This window comes from Cryptotermes secundus, unplaced genomic scaffold (genome assembly GCF_002891405.2).
Source record: "Cryptotermes secundus unplaced genomic scaffold, Csec_1.0 scaffold43, whole genome shotgun sequence".
Lineage (NCBI taxonomy): Eukaryota > Metazoa > Arthropoda > Insecta > Blattodea > Kalotermitidae > Cryptotermes > Cryptotermes secundus.
Window position 1 is genome coordinate 998,223 of NW_019723298.1, and position 18,181 is coordinate 1,016,403.

The 18,181-nt window shown below is 38.1% G+C and overlaps 1 protein-coding gene across 5 annotated transcripts in view; it reads left to right on the forward strand.

Annotated features, from left to right (window-relative positions):
- Window positions 1-18,181, forward strand: part of LOC111861663 (tyrosine-protein kinase Fer) — a 51,852-nt gene that overhangs the window by 23,922 nt on the left and 9,749 nt on the right. For 3 of the 5 annotated variants that reach the window (XM_023846414.2, XM_023846413.2, XM_023846416.2), the window contains exons 7-12: window positions 649-882; window positions 5,880-6,075; window positions 10,096-10,413; window positions 14,026-14,223; window positions 14,490-14,666; window positions 14,848-15,061. In XM_023846414.2, coding sequence (XP_023702182.2) covers window positions 649-882; window positions 5,880-6,075; window positions 10,096-10,413; window positions 14,026-14,223; window positions 14,490-14,666; window positions 14,848-15,061 — 1,337 coding nt within the window. The remainder of the gene's footprint in view (window positions 1-648; window positions 883-5,879; window positions 6,076-10,095; window positions 10,414-14,025; window positions 14,224-14,489; window positions 14,667-14,847; window positions 15,062-18,181) is intronic. The other 2 variants (XM_023846417.2, XM_023846418.2) reach the window with 2 other exon arrangements.

The window sequence follows — 18,181 nt, forward strand, 5'->3', positions numbered from 1 at the left end:
CCATAATACTCAGATCCCATCATGACTTGACCTGCTAAGAGAAGCTATTTTATCTGGCAAGTATAACCCCAAACTTAGTTTTTAATTTAAAATTTGGGATTGTCTTGTATGCCCATATATGCTGTAGGTGGAATGTCTGTTTCATTATGCTGATAGTAACTAATGAGTCATCATAACTTTACAGGTAAAATATGTAATGGTCATAGTGTACAAGACCGCCTCTGTGGTCTGAGTTCCTGGCTACAGATCCAGAGGTCTGTGTTCAATTCTCAGCGCTGCAACATTTTCTGAGAAGCAGTGGGTCTAAAACTGAGTCCACTCAGCCTTGTGAGGATAATTGAGGAGCTATTTCAAGGAAATAGTGGCTTCGGTTTAGAAAACCGAAATTAATGGCCGTGGGGATTTGTTGCACTGACCACGCGACACTGTCTATCCACTAAAGTTGACACTAACTTTGCCGACAAGCAGCGGTCACTCGGTCGGTATAGTTTGCTTGCGGACTGAAGCCACGGAATTTGTTTTGTTTGTTTTTGATATTGTACAAATACATGCCACATTAATATGAATGTTATTAAAATCTTAAATGTCTGATCTTTTGAGACCCTAAAATGCTCATGTCATTCGTTATTAAAACTTATTTTATTCAAGAACAACTCCAACTTCACCAGTGCCATTCACATTTGACAACAGCCTAGTTGAGGACACATCAGGGAAGTTGTTACCAAGCCAGCTGACAGTGGACAACCTTACTATAGAGTGGTTGAGAGCGAAATTAGCAGAGCTTGAGTCCGCTGTGAAGGAGGTGCAAGAGAAACAGGCCAGTCATACTTCACATGTTGACCTTGCTAACAACAAGAATTCTCATATAGATATGCTCATGAGGTAAGTAAAAAATTTTGGCAAAATGGAGACAATTTATCATTAGCAGTTGATATTTGAAGCTACATGCATAGCAGCTGAGAATGCAAACAAATTCACAAAGGAAAACTGGTATCACTTCATAAGTGATGAAAATTAAATGTAACAGCTTACATTAGTAATAATGATAGGGATATGGAGAGGATTTGTTTTTATTGGCCCAGACCCAGGTTCTGTCTCCTCTTCCTCTTCTTGCAGGTCTGAGTCACCAACTTATTTCCTCGCAGTTTCATGTCCCTCGCATCCCTTATTCACCACTCCTGTTGGCCCACACTGGGTTCTGTCTCCTTCCCCTCTGTGGATCTGAGTTACCACCTCCCTTGGAACCCATGTATGTAATGTAACCCCATCGCTATCCTACTGCTTTATAACTTCGACCTCCCAAAGTTGAAGCAGCATGCTCCTCTATCCACCAATAAGACTGTTTAGTGCCAACACCCTATAAGGCCACAATCTGAAGTTGCAGTATTTTGCTGATGAGCTTTAACTTATGTAATATGTTTCATGAAGTGATGCTTATATTTCCAAGTAAGTAATGTCTCTAATTGTTCTAATTTTCCTGTTAAGTCCCCTCCCATCAATGACTTATGCCACCCAGATGTGTTAAATGGTAGGTTTGTGAAGAAAGTATGCCTTTATGAACAAAGGTATGTTTATTCAACTGTCAAAGCAGTGTTTCATTATGTGATCTGAAAGTAAACTTATCACCGATTTGAACATTATGAAACACTGCTTTAAAGAGTACTTCGTAGCTTTCATGTGAGCATAAAACAAGTTTTGTAGCTTACATAGAACCAAAGTTATGAGTTTTTAACCCGTCAAGTGTGACTTATTGCTACCAGCCTCTGCCCCCACAAGGTGACTTGTTTTTTTGCACAACTGTTTCCGAAGTGCATGATTTGAATGAATTCATGCATCATGCATGTTGTGAGGTGCGTGGTTTGATGTACAGTCTGTGACATTACACACATAGGAGATTAAGAAAATTGTCCATAAAGTGGCATTCTGTTTTGTAATTATGACACCTGGCTCCTCACTTACTGTAAGACATTAGGACCAAATTTTTGTGAGAAGGCTTGTCTACAGACTGTAGAAACTCATTGCTTTCCTGGAAATCTGTAGATGTCAGTTCAGAAATGATGCTTTTTTGTGTTCGTTTGTCCAGTTCTGGGTAAAACCTTTATTGTGTATTTTACAGCAGTGTTTCTCAAACGCCTGGCTGCAGCCTAGTACCGGGCCCTGGCATCAACTATACTGGTCCCTTGTCTTACAGGAAAAGGAATTTACTGGGCTGCGGTCTGACAATGTTGAGAACCACTGGTGTACATTATGTTATTTGTAATGGCATTGGTCTTACACAACTTTTAGTCACTAATCTAAATGTATAGGAATGTTGTAATGCAGTGCTTCTCAACTGCTGGGCAGCAGCCCAGTAGTGGGCCCTGGCATCAATTATACTGGGCCGCGAGAGGCTCTTCTCGAATTTGTCATTTTCATTTTCTAAGCATTTTTCATGAATAAATATTTTATAGTGGAAATATTCTGAGGAGAATAATATTTGTGTCGAGAAGCTCAGACACAGAACTCTTAAATCTGTGTAGCAAATGTCAGTGACCAAGCCGCCTATTTTTGAACATGGAAGTATTCACGAATGATGGGGAATTTTCAGACATCCAAATCTTTCAACATTCGGGAAAGGCAGTACAGATGTTTATGACCAGTCATAAAAATTGTCTGCAAGCCAATTACAACAATGGGCAGCATATCCTCTGTTCTCAGAACTGAGCGAAATAACATCTGTGTTGCAAATATCAGTGACCAACCAGCAAGGAAGTATAAAGAAAATGTTTCCAATGAAATTGAAGATCAAGGCAGTCTGTATCCGGTTCTCAAATCTAGTAATACTGAATACTGTTTCTTCGCAAGTTTGCATTGCAGTGTGTAAGTGCTTGTTTCGAAACCTGAGTGATTTAAATTTTAATATGAATAAGAGACAGGGGACTTTGTTTAATTTTGGTGTTAAGAAATCTCGCATTGAAGGTGTTTGTGACGCAACAAGTCATCCACCTCAAGCCTACATAGCGATCTCCAGGATGTACAAAATGAAGGGGAAACCACCAGCACACAGAAGAAAAAGTCTGCATCCATTCGTAAATACATGGACAGCTACTTAAAATTTGGTTTCATACAATGCCCTAACACCAATTGCCATGACTTCAGTGTTTCATTTGTGCTACTGTTCTGGGAAATGAGGCTATGAAGCCATCGCGACTTACCCGACATCTCAACACAGGACATTCCGATCTAGTCAACAAACCCGTTGAATTCTTTATGCGTAAAAGAGATGCACTTAAAGTAGAAAAGAAAATTATTTGCCAAGCTTCAACCACTGACACTTCACTTTTGACGGCATCCTATTTAATATCACTACAGATAGCTAAATGTATAAAACCATATTCCATTGGGGAAGAACTCAATAAGCCTTCTTTTATTGCTGCTTGTAATGAAGTCTTGGGCTAGTCCGCGGCAAGTAAAATGAAAGACATCCCATTGTCAAATGATACAGTTAGTAGGTGGATATCTGATATGGCAGAAGATAGAGAAACGCAAGTCATGAAAAAATTAAACAATCAAAATTGTTTGCATTACAACTGGACGAATCTACAGATATTCAGAACAGCAGCATTTTACTTACGTATGTACGATATATTGACCATGATGAGAGGGATATGAAGGAAGACATTTTAAGTGTTTCTGAATTACCTACGCACACTGCCAGCAGTGAAATTTTCAAAGTTTTAAATGGTTTCGTTGAAGAGAGAGGTCTCGAATGGAAAAATTGCGTTGGAGTTTGCACTGATGGTGCTGCCTGTCTTACAGGTAGAAATTCAGGTTTGGTCACTAAAATTAAGGATATGGTGGACAATAACTTAGTGTCAACGCATTGCTAACTTTCATCGGCAAAATCTGGCCTCCAAAAAAAGGCACCTGAGCCTAACGAAGTCCTGTCTCAGTCTGTTAAGATTATTAAGTATATAAAAACAGTGCTTTAAATACAAGACTGTTAAAAGCATTGTGCGATGAAATGGGCTCTGATCATCAAAATCTTCTTTTCCATCCGGAAGTTCGTTGGTTGTCCCACGGTAAAGTTCTCAAGAGGTTATATTAACTCCGAAAGGAAGTCGAGCTCTTTCTAATTGATAAGAAAAGTAACCTGCCCCATTATTTCCAGGATAAGAAATGGGTAGCCAGGCTGGCATATCTCAGCGACATATTTTCTTATATGAACTAGTTGAATTTAAAACTTCAAGGTCCAGATGCAACAATATTTAATGCGTGGAACAAGATCGAATCATTCAAAAAGAAACTCAAACTCTGGCTTAATATGATTGCAGAAGGAAACAATGAAATGTTTCAGTCGTACTCAGATTATATTATGGAAGCAGATGATTTCTATTCACAGAGTTCAGTTTCAGATATTATTGCAGCCCACTTGAAGATTATGATGATGTCGTTTGAAAAATATCCCAAACATGAGGATCCCCGGAGGCAAAATATGTGGATTGTGAACCCTTTTGTTGAACACAAAGAGACAGCCCTTTCCCATGAAGAAACCCTTCAACTTATTGAATTATCATCAGACAAAGGACTGGAAAGTACTTTTAATACTACAAGTAATTCGAAATTCTGGATAAGAATGAAAATTGAATATCCAAATTTACATGAAATAGCAGTGAGGTTTCTTCTTTGTTTTTCCACCACATATCTTTGTGAAACTGCATTTTCTGCCATGACTGTGCTTAAAACGAAACAGAGGAACTGCCTGCAACTTTCTGACTGTCTCCATTTGGCTCTCACTTCAAGTAATCCCAGAATTAATAAGCTCACAGATGGAAAACAGAAACAGAAATCTCACTAGCCTAACTAAAACCTTCCAAACTCAGTCGTGATAAAAGAAATTAAGTTTAACTTTCCAATAACTTATGATTGCTGTGTTAAAGTGCTGCATCTTTAAAATCAAAATATTAATTAGTGTTGGAAGTAGTGTTTAGAATTGAGAGGTTCATACATTTTTATTTATTAAATTACATACTTTACATATAAATTATTTTGCGTGTGTATGTGATAATAAGTGTTTCGCCGGCAAGTTGACATCCTTCTGCTTCGTCCCCTACTCAGCTGACTTCTGTGGTGAGTTACAATGCATAAATATTTTTCTCACTGCCATTTTTTTCAAACCAACATCATTAAAATCAATTTAATAATACAATAATCAATTTTACGCTGAATAACATAAGTTTTTGTTGATCAGCATGGGATATGTCAATGAAAACTAGCACAGATTAATTTAATGATGTTTGTCTGAGGAAACTACAAAATGCTACAAGATAACTAATTTAAATGTAATTTTATGTTTGTCAACATGCCACACCGTATACATAAGTGTACTAATACTCTTTATGATTATGCCATAATTAATTACTAGTATTACGTTAGCTTAATGCATGAACTTTAACAAAACTGGAAAGGTATTTACAAGTACATTTGTTGGGACTGTGCCCTCGTCTTATAAAAAAAGAACTTACTGGGCCGCGGTCTCATGAAGGTTGAGAACCACTGTTGTAATGTGTAGAGCACTGCCAATTTTGATGGGAGTGGGTGTATGTAACATACTGCCAGTCTCTATTATCATACTGAAACTTCTCCATGGTGCTTACACACATATTTGATAGGCATGGGTGTGACTGGTGGATTTAAAAGCTAGTTCCATGAAATCCTGCACTACAGTCTAATCTTGCATTATACTCTGTGTAAGTTGTACCAAAGAAACAACAGTTACCTCAGAGGGTTGGATGTATATGCTGGTTGTAGTGTGAGAGCAATGGAAACATCTCTTATACATGGCTTGCCTGTGGCATGCTAAAATGGGCTGTGGCACAAACATGATGATTCATTTGCAGGGTGGATCCTGGAAGGAGGGAATTGGAAGAACTGCGGTGCCGGGAGAGAGAAATGCAGCGTCAGTTGGAGGTAATCAAGAGTGCCCTCAATGAACTTGGCTGTGAAGAAGTGCCATCAGGTTGTGACCTATCTATAGACTCATCCTTTGTGGATAACCATACCAATATGGGCACACCAAACACAGAGCAGCAACAGGTACTGTAACTGACTGATTAACTCCATGGGGCAGAATCCTCGAGATTCCAATAATTGCTCATATTGTCACATCATTTCACAAATTTATTGAAATCACCTACATTATCATGTTTACAAGAGCCTGCCATTAGTTTTCACCTTATTTATGTAACATCCATTATAATATTGTAATGTGTTTTGTTACTGAATCTTGTTGGTAACGTATGTAAGTGTCCAATCCTACTTCTGACACCAGTGTAACGTGTTTTGTTACTGAAGAAGCTGTTCCAATTGTTAATTGGTTTATTTAACAACCTACAAGTCTTGGCTACAATTAATTGTAACACTGTTGCGGGGTTTCACACTTTATAACCCTATTCGCAATAATCTCTTCACTCTATCTTCAGTAGTCTGCACGTATTCACAGTACGGGAGCTATATAAGTGTCACTGTGTTACACACTCCCAATTACTTCTCAGCTATCACAAACTATCACTGATTATCACACACTTCCGGTTCTTCTTTCCGCGACTGCTGCTAGATTCCAACTGCGTTGTTCCGGCTTACACACACTAACTCTCAATGACTGCTCAGCCGGCTTTTTATTCCGTTCGCTGTTACCTGTTGCCTGTGTCAACAGCGGCATTGCGTGCCATGTCACAGTAGGAAGCGGTGCCATATAACCGGGGGGGGGGGCGAGCGCTGACTCACCTGCTACGTTACCGTGGCCAGAGCTGCCACATCACTGCTGGGGGAGGGAGGGGGTGTCCTCCATAGCGCAACACGTCGCAATATTATCATTCCCTCTACATCTACATGTACTCAAGTGGATTTCTTGCTCAGGTTTTGGATAATGACACATCAAAATATAATAAGTTTATTATGTTCATGCCTTACACAATGAAAATACTCTGTCAGTCCGTTGTTCACTTATGTAAATTAAGGGCATTATTCATGATTGTGATCAGCATCTTATGAAATGAATTAAACATTTCTCTTTTTTGTTTATTTGCTTCATATTTTGGCAGTGGAATTGGTAAGTTTCACTCAGTTACAGTTGAAGAAATAAGGAATGTATTGCAGTAACAAAATACAAGTAATTTAAATCTTTTTATCATGTATGTATGCAAACTTTGATGAGACATGTCTGTCACTAAGGAAGCGAGGATGGGGTTCTTTCTTGCTAAACACCAGGTGTCACTGTATGGCTGACATTAATCATGATGGTCCTATTGTTGCTAATTCTGTGGCTGAAGTGCTCCACAGAATGCTGCATCATATTCCTGAAAATAACCTTTTGTATGATGCTCTCTTTTGTTTCCAGTAATATCATTTCCTTTCTACATCATGGATATTTTGACATAGTCTTCATACTCTATTTAAAAGTTAACTTATTTTTGTTTTTGTGTAAATAGTCACAATTCTTCATAGCATACCTCTCAGTCATGATATTGGTAAGTATGTAAGAACCATGACCCAAATAATGCTCACTTTTGTAACTTGAACGAAGTGGAAAATTTGTTTATTTACATCATACACTGGCAGTGGAGTGTTTATGAATGTAGAAATGAACGTATTCAATGAGAAATATGATATATACATATATGAATGTTCCTTGAAATATGGAGGAGCATTTATAAGAGTAAAGGTTTCTAGGTATTTGAGATGTTTTGTGTACACTGTGAGCAAATTACAGTGCTCAGGGATGCAGGTAAGCTTCATTTTCCATGCACTTAAAATGAAGTAAGTTACACTATTTTTTTTCCCTTGGCACTACAGCCCCAGTGGGCCTAGGCCTACCTCCACGAACTTCTCTGTTCACTTCAGTTTTTCTAGATCTTACACATGCGGTAGGACTCCTTGGGCGAGTGATCAGCTCGTCGCAAGGCCTCTGCCTGTAGACAAACACAGAAAAACGCACACAAACATCCATGCCCTGAGTGGGATTCGAACCCACGATCTCAGCTTCCGAGTGAGCGAAGACAGTGCATGCCTTAACCCGCTCGGCTACCGTGACCGGCAGGTTACACTGTAGGATGTGACACAATGCAGACTGGCTGAAGTTAACTGACATTTTGACATATAATGCTGTCTCCATCATCAGGGTCAATGAATGAGCTGGGCAAGCAGAGTTACTCTGCCTGCTTGCCCAGTTTACTCTTCAACACTGAAGATGGAGGCAATACATTCCTACAAAATGTCTAATCATCTTATCAGTCTACACAGTGTGGCATCCCAGAAAATTATGTTACTTCTCTTAGTCGCTGCCATGAGAACTTCATCTCACAAAGCTACACAAATCAGCATAGAATGTTGACTGTAATTTGAACTGAATTTTAAGGCTGTTTATTTGGACCTTGTTTCCATTATCCTAGTTTTATATACAGTTAAGGTCCAGGATATGAGAGAGGGTCTACCTAGAGGGCTAATAGTAGGAATATTTTCATATCCTATCCAAGTGAGGGTGGAAATATAACACATTCTGAAATTTCTTTAATAGACAACTAGGGTGGTGAACAAAGTCCAGATACATTAATTATTGTGCTACATAAGTGTTGTATAACAGTAAAATTAATGTAATTGAATTGTTCTCTGTGAAATCTGACATGTTTAATGTTGAAAACTGTAAGGCAGGATAGCAGTAATTCAACAAGAAAGTGTTCATGAGAAGTACTTGTTTTTCTGATACATCTACTCATGGAATTTTCTTGTTCGCTTAATCACGGAGCTGACCCCTTCTTCAAGAGCTGCCAATTCTACAGCTATTCAAGAATTTCCCAGCATTTTATGGAACCCCAAGATTCATTACCCTGTTCACAAGAGGCCTTCACTGGTCCCTATCCTCAACCAGATCAATCCAACCCATACCATCCCATCCTATAACTATAAGATCCATTTTAATATTGTCCACCCACCTACACCTTGGTCTTCCAGTGGTCTCTTTCCTTCTGGCTTTCCCACCAATATCCTATATGCATTCCCCTTCTCCCCCCCCATTCATGCTACATTCCCTGCCCACCTGCTTGTGGAATTACATTGGAAAATCATCAGTTGGAAAAAATTTGAAAATCTGAATTTTCTTTTTATCTCTCTCCTTAGATGAGGTCAGCTTTTCTCTTCTCCTGAGCAGATATTGTGGAATGTTAAAACATTACTTAGTTCTCTGCAGATTTGATTACATTTTTGGGATCAAAGCTAATGACAGCGTGTAATTATTTTATGTTTAGTATATGTGGTTGGTATATGTATTGTTAAGACTACATTAGATGTTTGCTATGGTTTTTTGTTTTCAGTGACATCAGTGGGTTGTGGCACAGTTGAACCTTGTTTTGCAGTTATGGTGTAGTGGGTAACAGCTTGTTTGTTTCCATTTGTGCTTTGGGTTCTTCAAAATATAACTTTGCTGGCCATGTGCTTTATGTTGTGTTAATGCATGATACTTCTGCCAAAAATAATTTTGATTCCATAGCTGAAGACTGTGCTTCTCAGTCTAGTGATAAATTGTGTTTTACAAAATGCATTTATTATATCATTATCATATAACAGCAGGCGAATCCAAATTCCTGAATGTTATTTGGCTTTTTCAACAATTAAAAAGAATTATGCAAGTTCTCTGTTTTAAAATATTTACTGTCAGAATTGGCTGGGAGTGACAGAACTTAAAATGGATAAATGAAAGAGAGACTAATTTGGGCCATGTCCTTCATTTGAAGATTTTCCAAAAGATAAGGTTTGCATTTAGGTTTCTTTCAGAAATGAAATTCTTATTCAGAAGAATGTAAAAGTAGATAGACTTTTAGTGCTTGGTACAGTTGTATTTGTGATCTTTGTCATGCATTGACATAATATGACATGCTTTTTCAGAGGCCTGAGATTGTGACTCCTATGGCAGTCATGCTCTAAATTATATTTTATTGCATTCACTACTGGAAGTCTCATAGTTTTGAAGACCCATTGCGAGCAGCATATCAGTCCGCTTGCTTTCTCTCTCCCTTCCATTACTAAGGTATTAAGAGTAACAAGGTGTATAACATTTTCCAGGGTGGTGAACGGTCCTCCTCAACATTGACTTTGAAAAAACTGCATCAACAGCGCTTTGTAGAAATCTTTCGCAAACCATTTCGCAGAGTATCTGCTCCTTCCTCCCCCATTCTACCCCCTCGCAGTGAAGGGGAGGGACGGGAGGAGGAGAAAGACACTTCCCAGACTACTGATGATGAGAAAGTATGTGGTGGTGGTGCTGATGATATTGATGATGATTATGATGATCATGGTGATGCTGAAATAACACTCATCCCTACTACACCTGATTCCCATAGCACAAGTAACAGCTCGTCTATTGACGGTGGCTACGCTGTGGTAAGCTACTTGCATGCACTAACTTTAACCCCTGTCATTTGCCAATATGAGTTTCAAAAGAGATGTTGCAAAAATTTTTAATTTGGAAACAGTTTGTCATTATAGTTGCGTTCATTCTTACAGACCTATATCTTATTTTCATAAAGTGAAATCACAGTTCGCGTGTGAGCGCACTTGCACACAGCTTACAAATTTTGTACATCTAATGTATAATTGACGTCTCCATTCCAAAAGCATACGTTGCATCTGCTGTTCATTTGGAAAGTATCGAAATGAACTTGTGTCTGACAGATATGAAGTAAAGTAGGATATTAGTTTAAATAAAATTCTGCATAGGTGCTACCTTCCTATTCCTAATCCATTCCATTATTCCACGTGAAATTTATTCATACAGATACTACAAGGACACCAGTGGGAAGAAATTGCTGGCTTGGTGTTATGGCAAGTAGTTCCTTTGACAGTTGAGCCATCGATCTAGATAAGACTTGTGGGGGGGATATTCTTGCAGAATGTAAATTTTTTCCAATATTACCTATAGAATTTTAAGACATTAGCATCATTAATGCATTTAACATTGACAAATACATTACAAGGAATGATATTTCTAGAGTAAAGCTTAAAAATAAACATTTAGATGGCAAATGATATATCGTGATTCTTACAGGTTATATCATATCTTCCGAAAAAAAATGAAGTCTGGTCTCTCTGAATTGCTTCTCACTATAGCACAGTTGTGTCAAAAAGCAGTATACATTATTCAGACTAATCATGGAAGAATTCAGTGGTATAGAAGTAATGTATTTGAGAGGTAGCAGGTTTGAATCTCAGCCAGGAAAATGGCTGTATAGTTTTCCACAGTCCCTCCAAAACAAGCCCAAGATAGTTCCTTGAAATAGTCACTGTCACGTATTTGAAATCTTTACCTCCTCACCATTCATCATTGTCCCATCTCATTTGGTGCTGTGTAGCAACCTTTGCAGTCTCAAAGTGTAATTAAATAATCTTGGAATCAATCATGAATCAGATCACAAAGTCATCTATTACTGCTGTGAATTTGTTCTTCAGTTGTTACAGAACAAAACAGCACTCAGGTAATAGGATATCTGCGACTGTTTTTTGTTTTCCAGGAGTGTGATATAATTTTTCTTTTGTTCAGTGTTGGGTAAAAATTCTTGCCATGAATATCATTGAAACCTGTTTATATGCAGTTATCTAAATATATAGCATAAAACAATGATAATAAATTTAAAATACATTGAACTGTCTAAAGACATTCATATATTTTGCATAGTTATAAATTTACTGATTGGTGCCATTGTTACAGAAGAGGTAAAAATATGTATCATTGTAGGGAAAGTGAAGCAGGAAATACAGTTTCACTCACAAGTATGTAGGGTTTACAACTTTTCTAGTATTTATTTTATTACTAATGATGGTTTTTGCTGTAATTGTGTTTCAGTAGGTAGTTTAATCTGTAGAAGTTGCTTGCTTCACTCTTACATGAGGAGTGGTCCTAGTTTTAATGCTTGATAAGTAAATGTGTAGTTTATTGTGTGTGTTAAATAGTACTATTATTAAATTTATCAGTAATATATGTGTGTTACAAGGTGCCCAAAATATATTTATTGAAATTACTGAGGACTGCTATTTTAATGACGCTTTTCTGGTGGGGGAAGAACTACAGAGAAAAACGATTTAACAGACAAGAATTTGGAAGTTGTGCGTAATTATTCCAGATAATCTTCAAAATTAAAATGATACATGTTTGAATTTTGCAGTATGGCAAAATCAGTGATTACCAGGTGTTGCTGTTACTGTTAGAAATTTGTTTAGAAGAAATTCTTAGTCACAGAATACTGTGTATGTTATTGATATGTAAATAATTACTGTTGAAGATCAGTCAACACGTGGCAGTTAATTCATGTATGAATGACATTTCTGATTTTAGTGTATAAAGCTGTAATATGCCACATTTACAAGTCTTTGCAGTAAGAAACATTTTTAATACTGAATATGCACTGAATGCCTTGTTCAAGGGATTAGAATCCTGCTTCATATTCAGGAGGTTTTGAATTCGAATCCAGCTCAGAGTCTGCTCTGACTGCTCTGGCTTAGGTTTCTGTGGTTTTCCTCACTTCCTTCCAGAATATGTCAGGATAGTACCTCAAATTAAATCAAAACTATTTCCTTCCACATCTTTCCAGTTCCTTATTCACTGATTATGTATTGTTCAGTGCTATGTAACCTGAGCAACCAAAATTGTTGTTAAATATAACAATTACTGATAAATAAATAACACAGTTTGACTTATTCTGTTAGATATACACCACGGTATTACAGGAATTCCTCTTGAGTTAAGCATTTGTTTCTGCTCTTTACTTTCTTAGTCTGAGATGTGTCCTGTAAATTTTATGAATGGTTTGGCAAGAGCTGAGACAATTTGTTTTTCATGCAGGCATGTCACATACAGATTGTCATTATAACAAGCTGATTGTTGAGACACTTCATGCTATTAACTGACTGGTATGTTATGGTTTAAGAAATATTGTGATTGACTTTTTTTATGAGAGCATGTACTCGTATGTAGTTCTTGTTTCGTGAGAAGGCAGACTCTTTGGAAGTTGATATTTTAACCTTTATTAGCTATACATTACACTATTGTAAGAGCCCACATGTTCAGCCTACCTGACCAAGCCATGTATTGTTTGAATACTGACACCACTACCTCCAGGTTGCAACCTGTCCATTGATCCTGTTGTACTGGGGGGTTTAGAATCACATAATTCCTGAATGATAAAGGTTATTGAGAGTGATTTATTTGGAAGTGTTTCTTGGGAATGCTTTTTTTTGAACTTGTGTTACCACATTTCAACACAATGGCAAAAAGTCTTACAAAATGAACCAGAATTCTAATGCTGAAGAATATGTCTTCAAGTTTTGTAACTTTAGCTTTAAAAGAAAGGGGAAATATTTTGGTTGTGAAGTGTCAATAAAACATTTTTCAGGAATATTATTCTTTCATAAATGTGAATTTAAACTTGTAAAATTTGCAATACATAAACAAGTAAGCAGTTTTTATCCTGGAATTACTGATATCTTGATTGTTGCATGCAGTACACGCATCACCCACCTTTCTGTTGTTAAATAGAAGATCAGTAAGCTAACACAAGCTAAAGGACATTTTTTTCTATGCATTGCATTTCTCTATGGGAAAATTGTGTAAAAAAAGTCTGCATCTTCTTTTTTATTTGCAGTGAATTATCAGAATCTCTGAAGAATACTGTCTTCAGGTATGTTATACTGTGTAGTCTGGGAGAAATTACTGACATTTGGGAGGAGTACATTGCCCCCACTGTTCGGATCAAGAAGTAAGCCAAGCAAGCAGTACATTTCTCCAGAATGTCAGTGTCTGCTAGACTACACTACACCACATCCCAGAAGACAGTAAGTACTCTTCACAGTCACTGCTGCAAAAACCTCGCATTGTCAGAAGATGTGTTTATGTTTTATTTTCCGCTTAGTTTTATTTTGCCCAAGAGGATTCTGATATCTGGGTGTTTGAATATGGTGCTATTGTAATCACTGTCACGTAACTGATGTGCATGATCACAGATGTCACTGACTCCTCATCGTCCACTCGTGGACGAAGAATGGTTTCATGGCGTTTTGCCCCGTGAAGAAGTGGTGAGGTTGTTGACACGTGAAGGAGACTTCCTTGTGAGGGAAACAACCAGAAATGACGAGTGCCAGACTGTTTTATCAGTGTGCTGGGGTGGGCACAAGCATTTCATTGTACAGACTACTGCAGAGGTGAGCTCATTATGTTAATTAAATTCTGTTAATGTTATATATGACTTGGGTGAATATCTATCTAAGTCTCCACATAGAATGGTAGCCATGGTTATCGATATCATAGAAACATCAGTTTGGCTCTTTCAGTGATAGTGCTGGTTACTGAAAGGCATTACCATAGGCACTGTTTATGTTAAGCCATTGGCAAGTGTGTGGAACAATCTCACATGTTATGATTAGTCATATGCAGTTGGCAGTGTAGAATGTGTGAATGCAACCCGCAGGGTCATTTCCGGTTTGAAGGACCAGCATTCCCAACAGTACAGGAACTTATCCTGCATCAGTATCAGAGCAGTCTACCTGTTACTGGAAGGTCTGGTGCTGTGTTGAGGAAACCCATCCTAAGAGAACGTTGGGAACTCAACAACGATGATGTTGTTCTACTGGATAAAATTGGGCGGGTGAGGAACTTCATTCTGTATTCTAGTTTTCTGTACACACAATACTTCAGCTGGTTTTTGGAGATAGTATACATGTGAGTCTTGAATTTTCCAGATCAAATTGAGAAGGCACTTGTGACAAATTCCCACTTTTGTAATTCTTTACATAATAAAGATTGCTGAACATATTGTGTTGATTTAGGGAAACTTTGGAGATGTATACAAAGCACATCTCAAGACAAGCAAGAAGGAAGTTGCTGTGAAAACATGTCGCATGACTCTACCAGATGAACACAAGAAGAAGTTTCTGCAAGAGGGGCGGATACTAAAGCAATATGACCACCCAAACATAGTAAAACTTATTGGTATTTGTGTCCAGAAACAGCCCATCATGATAGTAATGGAGCTGGTGCCAGGTTTGTAGTACTAAAATGGTGATTAGTTTTATGTTCATTAAGATAATTCTTTTTCTAAATGCCAAAAATTTTCCATGCATGCTGATTTGATTCTCCATATTTTGGAATGACTTAATTTAAGTGGCAGTTTTAAGTACAGAAAGATCAGTTACAGTGGAGACTGCAGAATTCAATATTTGTCATTGAAGTCATAGGTTCACAACACTTTGGTGTCTGTACTGTATTTGATTTCCTACCAAAATTAAACTGTTTTACATTACCACTCTGCTTTAAATAAATCTTTCCAGTGTGCTTGGATGTTACTTAAGTATTTTAAATAAAATCTATTCCATTTTAAGTGTACTTGGTATTTTTAAGCCTGTGTGATATGCATAAATGTTTGCTGAACATCAGCATGTCAGTTCTTACTTTTCCAAACCAATTTACTGCCCATAATAACACTGCTTGTTATTCATATATACTTTTGATATTAACGGTAACGTTTATCGTTTGTAGCTAAATGTATAGAGGGGCTCATTTTATTCTATTTGGTCTTATTCCTTTATGAAATGAGGAAATTCATGGAAAATCTCAAAATATGGTCGTTCCCCAGGCCAGAAGCAGCAGTGTAACATATTCAACTGCATTGTTTGGCAGCTCCATCTATCAAGTGCAGTTAGGATGTATAAAAACTGAGTAAATAAATGAGAACAGTCTGGGGAGACATCTGTGCTTCAAATGCTTCCACCTTGAAAAGAGTGCAACATGCATAACAAATAAATAATTATACAACTTGTCTACTTATTTATGTGTATAATTACTGCTAAATTAGGTTTTACTTTTAGAGTGTTATTAGACCTACATATCTCAGAGTTCCACACTGCTACTGTATTGTTATATTTTCAAAACATAAGAATTTGTGATAATATTTTGGTCTTTTGATAGCCTCTTTGATCTAATGGTCAGAGTTCCTAGCTAGAGATCAGAGGTCCAGGGTTCGATACCCGGTGCTGCCAGATTTTGTGAGAAGAAGTGGGTCTAGAACAGGGTCCACTCAGCCTTGTGAGGATAATTGAGTAGCTATTTCAAGGAAATAGCGGTCCAATCTAGAAAACCGAAATTGACGGCCATGTGGATTTGTTGCACTGACCACATGACACCTATCCACAAAAGGTGGCACTAACTTTGCCAACAAGCGGTGGTCGCCCGGTCGGTATAGTTTGCTTGCGGACTGCAGGCCATGGAGATTTTTCTATATATTTTTTTCTTTTACATGATGTGATACATATATGCCTTGATAGCTACAGTGGTTCTATAAGTATTTCACTGTGATGCAAGAGCAAGTGTAAATATTGTGGGTGGCAGTTGTTGACCATTAAGTTCAATATATTATAGTTGTTTGGAATTAAGTAGATATATTTCTTCTCCTTAAGAGTCCATTTTAGACTTGGTCAAGCCTACTGTATGAGAATGTTTTTAAAGTGCTACATTTTATAAGTACATCATATTTATGGATGGGGATGGACAAAAATACGGAAACACCCAACAAAAAACACATTACCATGACTAATATGGTGTAGGACAACCTCTGGCTTGCAGAACTGCCTGCAGTCTCCTTGGAATGGATAAATATAGGTCCTGTATGATTTGCAAGGGAATCTTTGACCATTCTTCCTCCAAAACATTGGCAAGTTCTGTTAACGATGGAGGTGGATAGCGCGCATGCAGATTGCTCTCCAAAACAGACCACAAAGGCTCAATAATATTGATATCTGGCAATTGTGGGGGCCATGGTAGACATGACACTTCATTTTCGCGCTCAGAATACCAGTCCTGGACGATGTTAGCTGTGTGAACATGGGCATTGTCTCAGTAAATGGCATTACTACTGGGGAACAAAGTTTGCACCACAGGATGGACCTTGTCGCCCAAAATGGTCACATAATCGTTGGCAGTGATGTGACCTTGCACAGTAATAATGGGTCTGGCAGAATACCACAATGTGGCTGCCCATACCATGATCAAACCCCCGCCATGTTTCACTCATGGCAGCAAACAATCTGGATCATAAGCTTGGGATGACGTTCTCCAGACGTAAACTTGGCCAGAAGTCGGAAACAGTATGAAGGTGGACTCATCTGACCAAATGACCATCTTTCATTGCTCCATAGTCCAGGTTTTATGACATCGGCACCATCCTCTCCTCTTAGTGGCATTTTGATCACTGATGAGTGGCTTTGGAATTGCAGCTCGTCCGGAAACGCCCCGCTTGTAGAGTTCCCTTCGTACTGTTTTGGTGCTGACAGGGTTTGTGAGTGTGACATTCAGTTCAGCAGTCACTTTTGCAGCTGTAGTCTTCTTATTTATCATCACAATCCTACACAATGTTTGTCTGTCTCTATCACTCAACACAGATTTCCGTCCATGCTCGTGTTTATCAGATGTGGTTTTTCCAGTCCTGTATGTGGTCATAATCTTGGATACTGTGCCTCGTGAAACACCAGAAACCTTGGCTACCTTTGTTACGGAAGCACCCACCATACGGGCCCCAACAATTTGCCCGCATTTGAATTCTGTTAGCTCTGACATGAAGCACTAAAAACTGTACAGAACACTGTCTGCAACAAATGAAGCTTGCAGTGTATTGTGGAGGTTGTACAGGTAGTGGTATTGGGTGCATATGACAGTGTCACCTACAAATGCCGCTAAAATAAACACTTCAATTCAGGCATGCATTTTATGAGGTGTTTCCATATTTTTGTCCATCCCCTTTATATATTTATAAACGAAATGAAGGAGTGAACATAAGTCCATATTTCTGGTTCCGAGTCCATGGTTGGAAGCTGTACCTTTAAAAAAATAGTTCTCACTTTAACCTTTAAACGACTAATGGCCCCGTATGGGGTCACAAGAATAAAGTCAGCGGTACGAATGGCCCCATATGGGGTCGCACAGTCCGCGCGTGCGGACGTTATTTGAAATACATTTTTAAGGTAGAAAATAATGTCCTACTTATATAATTTTTGGCCACCATCTGCATGGAGGGTCTGTCTTCCCACCTGCGTCATCTGCCGGAATGTTGCCTTCGTGTGGAATTCTCAAAAAAATCCGGAAATGCAGAGTCCGATTTCGCACTTCACG